Source organism: Pleurodeles waltl, unplaced genomic scaffold (assembly GCF_031143425.1).
Source record: "Pleurodeles waltl isolate 20211129_DDA unplaced genomic scaffold, aPleWal1.hap1.20221129 scaffold_84, whole genome shotgun sequence".
NCBI classification, from domain to species: domain Eukaryota; kingdom Metazoa; phylum Chordata; class Amphibia; order Caudata; family Salamandridae; genus Pleurodeles; species Pleurodeles waltl.
In genome coordinates this window covers 2280001-2288336 of record NW_027150398.1, presented here as the reverse complement: position 1 = coordinate 2288336, position 8336 = coordinate 2280001, and the positions used below count along the sequence as shown (strand labels likewise).

General features: G+C 43.9%; 1 protein-coding gene across 2 annotated transcripts in view; it reads right to left on the bottom strand.

Moving 5' to 3' along the window:
- Window positions 1–468: 468 nt before the first annotated feature.
- The window catches only part of LOC138281255 (putative nuclease HARBI1), a 24151-nt gene continuing 16283 nt past the window's right edge, over window positions 469–8336 (bottom strand). The window contains exons 3-4 of one of the 2 annotated variants that reach the window (XM_069219583.1): window positions 5616–6383; window positions 469–1492 (exon numbers count right to left, since the gene is read on the bottom strand). In XM_069219583.1, the coding sequence (XP_069075684.1) occupies window positions 1083–1492; window positions 5616–6285 (1080 nt within the window). In that variant the 5' untranslated portion in view covers window positions 6286–6383 and the 3' untranslated portion in view covers window positions 469–1082. The remainder of the gene's footprint in view (window positions 1493–5615; window positions 6384–8336) is intronic. The other variant, XM_069219584.1, reaches the window with a different exon arrangement.

Genomic DNA, 8336 nt, shown 5'->3' with positions numbered 1-8336 from the left:
TCTGGGGGAGCTCGCAGACACTGTGAGCAGGAGCATGTCCGAGCCTTTATAGGTTATTTAGAGGAGGTGGAACCACAGGTGGCCAAGCTACTGTATATGAAATTTAGATCGGGAGCCTTGCTGCCCTCACATAACTTTGACTTTCCATTGTATTCACTCTAGAATATGTCCGAACTGCACAGATTGGGCTTTCAGTTTTTTCTCCAATATATGAAAGTCCAAGGAGACAATAGATATGCCAACTATTGTGAAAAAACAGCATCTGGAACTGTAAGGAGGACGTACGTTTATATAAATCAGATCCCTGGAGAACCCAGTCTATGCAATAATTCAATTTTTGCTGTCAGCTTGAAGTACTCACCGCCACTAATCTTAAATGGTGTAGCATTATCATCATCAAATTTAATGTTAATACAATGGGTGTATTGTGGCTTTATGATTTGATCCCTGAAATAAAGTATCTTTGACTGAATTACAGTATTTGCTTTATTCAGTAGTAGAAAATGCACCATCAACTTTATCAAGAGCACATCTAACTGTCCAAAATCCAGAGCCAATTTACCTAAAAAAACAGGACACCTACAGCAAAGATGTATAACAGAAAGTGGGAGCGACACACATGAACTTGAGCTAATATCACAGACAAAGCGACCCTGCTTTCTGAGAACTAATACTTGCGCATGAAAGAAGCAATCTTATGAACTGATTTCAGAACAAGGAATGGGAATGTGATTGAGAAAATACTCATTGTAATGAAGGTGAGACTGGCATAAACATGATTTATTCCAAATAATGACAAAAACAATACCATTAGAAAGATACAATGTTGACTTCCAACACTGTCTCTCTTCTGCCTCAAGAACTGTTTAAAACCAATGTTACACAGCCTTGGTCCCCAGCTTGGTCCACAGTCTTGGTCCCCAGCTATGTTCAGGGCCAATAAACCAGCATTGAATAATTTCTTTCATGCTGTTATGTGCCCACAGGCCTGTATACAGCGCTGGTGCATGGCTGTGAGGGGCCCTCACACCTGCTTGGCATCCAGATTCTCCATGCTGAAGAGTCACTGATGTGCTGAGCCCTCATTTCCCTGCAAGGCCATCACACTCCCCACTGAAGTGAGTGAGGATAAGTTTCTGGCGGATCCGCTCAGCCTTCACATCCAATGCATCCAGTTGCTCGAAATCCTCTTCCGGCTGCTGCTGTTCTGCGCTTAAGGCTGTCGGTTCGCACAACACTCCAAGATCGTGCTCTATGGCGATATTGTGAAGGACGCAGCATGCCAGGATGATGTGACTGGACTTTACGGGAGAGTACTGCAGGGTGCCCCTGGAGCCATCCAGGCAGCGGAACCGAGCACGTATCGATTGAAAGGTCTGTTCCATCATGCTGTAGGTATCCGAGTGCGCCATGTTGTAGCGTAACTCGGCAGGCGTCTGGGGGATGTGCAGCGGTGTCATCAACCAGCTGCGAAGATAAAAGGAACAGTCACCTGGAAATAAACAAACAGAGGACATACATTTAATAGCAGGTAGATGTGACCTCTGATTATTAAAGAAGGCCAATAGGCAGCAAATTAATGATTTGATTGCTTGGCATGTGTATTTACTTATTTCATATTATACAGAAGCTCATGAAAGGTGTCAATGAGTTTTAGAAATGAGTAGAGGTTAGAATATTTTAACTTAGAGATAAATCATAACAGTTAAAAGACAGAGCAGGGCTGATGGGAGCCTTGAGTAGGTAGAGCTCTGCAGAAGCCGGTTGTTGATATCACTGAAGTACAGAAAGACCAGAGTTACGCAGATTATGACTGAGAAGTTGGTGATGTGAAGTGAAGAACAAGCTCAAAAGAGAAGCCTTCAGATTAAACATGGTGAAAGTGTAGGCCTGACAGTGAGAAAGGAAGCTTGTTAAAGGCCAGGGAGGCTTTGATGGGTAGTCAGTAGAGTTAACACGGTTTGGATTCTTGCTCTGCCATGACCTTGTTGTGGTGATGCATAGTTCAAACAGTGCTTGGGCCACAGAGGCCTCTGCTCCCAGGCAGGACTGTACTACTGTCAACCAGAAAGTGATGTAGACGCTTTGCAGATGAAACTAGGTGACCTCTCTGGTGGATGCCACGCAAGAAACTGGAGTCACAATATTATATAAAACTTCACTTCTGATTATGTAACGGTAGTTGCATTAACATAGCAAGTAAAAGTTGGGAAATGCAATTTGTACTGTATTGAATTGTCAATGTCTCTCCATAACCCACCTGCAAAGGGCTGGTATGTCAAGGGACCATCAGTCAAATAAGTCCTACATGGTCCTGGGGCTGATTAGTAAATAGCACTTCCCATGCAAAGACTTGGGAATTAACATTTATAATGAAAAAGTATCACCACAAGTCCCAGTGGGCAGGGTGCAGCTGGTTCAGAAGCCTGGGCGAGCTGACGTTGCCAACTGCATCAACGGGCAATGTGGCAGCAATGTCGTCATCTCTCACATAACTCTGACTTTTCCTTTATATCACCCTCAGATATGTCCTGACTGCTTTCTATATGAAAATCCAAGAAGCAAACAGCTATGGTAATTTTTGAGAACTAAAAACACCTGAAGCTATAAGGACGCATGCTTTTGTAAATTAGACACCTTGAGAACCAAGGTCTCTGCAGTAATTGGTTTTTGCTGTCACCCTGAAGTATTCTCTTTCACTAATCCTAAATGGTATATGATTATTATCATGAAATGTAATGTTAATACAATGGGTGTATCGAGGTTTTATGGGTTGATCCCTGAAATAAACTATTTTTGACTGCATTACAGTATTGGAATCATTCAGTAGTAAACATGCACCCTCAAACTGATCAAGAACAAACAAGGAACTGACCATAGGATCAATATCCCAAGATAATTTCCATTAAAAAAATCAGGACACCTACAACAACGATCTGTAAGAAAAAGTAAGAGCAACACACATGAAGTTGCGCAGATATCACAGAGGAGCGACCCTGCTTCTCGAAAACTAGCACTTTTGCTAGAAGTAAGCAATTTTATGAACGAATTTCAAACAATAGAGTAAGGACTAAAGAACAAGGCAAGAGCACGTGAAGAAGAAAATATTCATTGTAACGAAGGCAAGACTGGCAGACTTAAAAGAATACCACTTAGTCCAAATAATGAGAAAAACAAAACCACAGGATGGATACAATATTGACATCACCCTACTGCCACAAGAACTGTTTAAAACCAATGTACACGACCTTGGTCCCCAGCTACCTTCAGGGCTAATACATAAAACAGCATAAATAATGCCTTTCATGCTGTTATGTGCCAGGTGTCCACAGGCCTGTGGACAGCACTGGTGCATGGCTGTGAGGGGTCCACACTCTCCAAGCTGAAGTGCCACTTGATGGTCTGAGTCCTCGTGTCCTTGCAAGGCCACCACACTCCCCACTGAACTGAGTGGCGACAAGCATCTGCTCTATCTGCTAAGCCTTCACATCTAATGCATCAAGTTGGTTTAAATCCTCTTCTGGCTGGTGCCAGGACCATCCATGCAAGAACGGCTGGCTTAGAGTAGAACTTATCACATTCATTCCCCCTTCGAGAGCGAGGTATAATCACTCTCATCCCAGATCCCCTACAGACCAGCCAGTAGAGCAGGGGCTGTCAGTTAGGTCATAGGTTTGCCTCGGAAAGTCTAGCAAAACTTGATCAAACTCAGTACTATGTCAGGCCACTTACTGATTGATTAGTAGCGCTTAACACACTCCGTCAAATGTCAGATCACTTCTGAAACGCCGCCTGATGCAGAGTCATTCACATATCAGGTTCGCATATGAAAGGTGCAATAGGGTTGCATCAGAGTGAGTTATGTCTCATACATCTGACTGTGGCCTAGCACTGCATCACACAATGGAAGGGGACATGGCAATCTGCAGAGCACATGTTCACCCAGAGGCATCTTTTGGTGCTACTGATAGATAAGGGATGTTGATTATTACCAAACTCAACAGTACTCATCTCATCACTCTTCGAAGGGTGAGGGGCTGCGCGGGACTAGTGGGATTTGCACATGAGACCCTAGGGACAAATCCCTTACTAACTCCAGTAAGCATAATCATGGAGAGAAACACAAAGGGGTAGTGAGGGTGAACGGCGCCGCACATCTGAGCAGTAAAACAGTTGTAGTGAGACAAGTAATCAAAATGAAAGCAGGGTCTGGTGCAGCCTGGCCCAGTGCCTCACTACCCGGTAGGCACAAAGACGGGTAACAAAATACCCATAGACGAATTTGAACAGGATGGCCACTGCACACAGAGTATATAGTCCAATGGTGTAACAGGGAGAATATCCCTGAAAGTATAATGTTGAAGTGAAAAAGTAGGCTGGAGTCCAAGTTCTTGTTTCGCAGATGTTGCCTTTAATTATAGATGCCAGGGATCATTTGTGTCATCAACGGCTGTATCTCGTAAATCCCTCAATACTACCACAGTGGAATAAACGACAGATACAATCGCTGGTGCTGTGAAAACTAGACTATCGTAACCATCTAATAGTGGGCCGTCTCCACACTCTTTTTTGGTTAAAGTATTAAAGTTTACCAGCAAAACGTTACAAGATCTCCAAAACCACGCCAACGCTTGATTTGGGCTGGTGGTTGCAGGTGGGAACCAATGGCACTTATTTTTAGGGACCAACACTTATCTTAGGTCATCAAACTCTGATCCAGAGCAAGAGAGAGAACAACACACAATGGGAAAAGAAAGAAAAAGATAGAAAAGCGTGACAAGAGGAGAAAGCAGGATCCTGTACGAGTGAGATAAAGTGACAGTGAGTGCCCAGTGGTGGATTAAAGAGGCATCAGGCGCATCCAAGACCACGCAGCCTTGCTCTTCAGAAATCTGAAGTTGACTACTGCTGTTCACTGAGCGAAACTTTGGAAGCTACCACATATTCTTTCATTAAATTAAGCACTGATCACACCCATCTATGACCCTACAGGAAGCAGCATAGTCCTCTCCAAGCCCAGATGCAGGTGCTCAAAGCCATCCATGGAACATCTTTCCACTGCTTTTGTCATGTCTTAGCTCATGTTCCTACACGCAACATCAGATCTATTTAACATGACCTCAGAGTCTCGCCTAGAGAGCCCTCTGTAACATTCATTTTCCGAACTCTCTATCTGATTTGATGTCCTAGCCACTTACTGCTGGTGTTTTACAGCAGCCCCCAAAAAACCTAATCACCCCATTTCTAGGATTCAAAGAATGTTCAATAACGTTGCAACATCCAAAAGGAACTGTAAATACATAATTGCTGAATGTGTTTCTTCAAAGTTTGTAAACGTTTACAGTGTCACAATGTGTTTTTATTACCAGAAATGCATCGAGAGGACAACGTTCGCCATCAACGTCCCTTTAAGCCACACAAAAAAAAAAAACCACCCAATTTAGGTCTACGCTTTCACCCACCTGCTTACTATACTATGTACCAATATTTCCCCTTTGGTAAAGGATTTCTGTTTGAAATATATTTTATTGCCCCCTAGAAACATACAAAACTCTCTTGCCCTCGGCTTATGTTTAAATACAGAAAGAGAGACTAGAAAACGCACCAGCACTCACCCAGCAACCAGCCGTCTACATGCATCTCCTCCTTAAACTGGTGGCTCAGTGCAGACTGTTGCAGCACAGTGCAGTTCTGAAGACTCCCTGGCCAATGTGTCTCAGCGCTCAGTATCTTCCCCTTGGCATCGCAGGCCAGCAGGCAGTTCAGAGAATGCAAGCCCTTCCGGTTTACATATAAAAGGTCCTCTGCATTAGGTGCTTTAATGGCTACATGGATGCAGTCCATGGCACCGAGCACGTTAGGCATTCCTGCCAGTGCATAGAAGTCATCCTTCAGCTCCTGCAAGCAGGCTTCTTCCACTGGGAAGTGGATGTATTGAGAGGCCCGTTCAACCAGTGCCTCTGTGACATTGGCCACACAGCGGCTCATGGAGGCCTGGCTGATTCCGATGGCATCTCCCATCCGAGTCTGAAAAGATCCAGAGGTATAAAAGCCAAGAGCGGCCAAAATCTGGATTTCCGGACTGATGGCCCTGGAACGCTGTGTGCGACGGGATAGGCTGCTCCCTAAGAGATCCACAAGGAAGTCTATAAACCTGCGGGGAAAGCCATACATTGACACCAGGTAATCATCTGTGACATCATCCAGTCGAAATCGGTCCAAGGTCTTGTGTCCACGGCCGTAGAGTAAGAGATCGCAGTCAAGCACTGCAATGGATATGGCCATAGCTACCGGGTCTCAGGCTGCTAGTGCCTGGTCACCTGAGGCTGGGGACAGTGTGCTGCTTTGCTTCAGTGACTCCGCTCACGCGGTAGCTCCTCAGTCTGCAAGAAATAAGAGACGGTATTAGAAGAAGGACTATTGGAGCACAAAGAGTCGACATAGTTCCCTAGGTGCACCTTGCGGCTCATAAACTATGAGAGAGACGACACTACGATCTCACTTCACTCAGGACCCTAATGCAACCCGGGGCACCTCCATCCCACCCCAGCAGTCACATGACTGCTCCTCCTACACACATTGTTTGCTTTGGACATCTGGTATTTGAGCCCCTGCAGCGACTGCAAGCTTCTCAACAGGATCAGGATTATTGACTCTGTTTAAGGGATAAACCATTCTTATTTCAACTAGCCACAACAGTCAGTCTGGAATGTCTGCTGTCTGTGTGCAGGTCCCCAGTGCAGATCCTCAAAGTACAGATAAGGAAAGTAAAAGGAACCAACACATTGGTGGTCTGCACTTTCTAGTTTTATTCCTGCTTTACGCTTTTTGGTGCAAAGTTGAATGCCATAGTGGAAAAAGCCAATAAATCCAACACAATCCACCAACCGACCAAACACCTGTGATCTGCCTCCCTTTTCCTTGCAGACACCCTCCAAATCCACCAATCCAACAACGGAGAATGCTCCTTCTCTCGCCTGGCTGCCATAACCTGGAACGACCTTCCTCTGCACCTCAGGAATGCTGCATCACTGCAGGAATTCAGACAAGAATTTGCAATGCAATAGGTCTTGCATTTGCTTCAATTAGAGCTATTGGCATTGTAAATTCATAACTCGGTGTTTCTTGCCACATAATTTGGTCAACCCTGCCTGATAATTTCGTCTTTTCCTGCCATATAAGTCCAGTGGTTCTGCATGTAACTAAAGCACTTCCATTTACCTTTGTTCTCTATATGCAGCAAAAAATGAAAATGTTGCCATTTAGCATCTTAATTTAAATCCGTCATGCTAATTCCAACAGAATACCACTTTCACCACTCCACCATCACAGTTGCTAGATGGCTAACACAATTCCCCCAAACAAGACACAAGACAGCCACGGAGGAGTACCGAGAGAAATAAACTACAAAGGTTGACCCAAACGTATCAAGAGTGTCCAAACAGTAATTGTGTAAAAATGATGTTAAATTGGCCTGAATCATAGTCATAATTGTAATAAAGTCAGATTATTACAACATATACAATTATCATATAAACCTTTATCAGAAATAAGCTTTTGGCTTTAGACTGTAATGCTCAAAAAAGCCCCTAGAGGGCACCATAACGAAAATATTATTTGTAAATAACATGGTCATGTAACCATATACTTAGCCGCTAGAGGGTGTTTTTAGGACTAGCGGGCCTACTACAATGATTTGACAAACAAGACCTTTAAAACAAAATGTCTCCCAGCTGTAAAACAAAAGTTCTAGCCATGAGAAATCTTAGAAAACACTGAAGGGGGGTGGGGTGGTATGGTTATTATTTTGGGCTCCCCTCTAACCTAGTGTGGTGACCCAGAGATGATGTAAACAGAAAGAACGTTTTGCTGATGGCCCCATTGTCCTAGGAACACCACAGGCTGAGTTAAGAGCAAAAATGTTTTCTAAAAATAATGCCCTGCAAAGCATCAAGGGACAAAAGCACCATGGGGCAAGTAGCCCTGCCACGAATTGTTTAGCATGTTGATATGACTCTAGTGCTTAGAGCAGCCCCTAGGGGACACCACAATGAAAATAGCATTAGTAAGAAACATGGTCATGAAGCTATATAATTAGCCCCTAGAGGGCATGACCACACAAAAAGAAAATGTCAATAAATAATGCAGTGTAACCATATATTTAGCCCCTAGAGGGCGTAGTGCATTACACATGTTCAGAGGTAGCAGGCCTATAGTAATGATATTACAAACAAGGCCCCTAAAACACAAACTACTCCCAGCTGTAAAACAAAACTTCCAGCCATGAGAACGCTTAAAAAGACACTGAATGGTGGGAGGGTTTATAATTTCTGGGT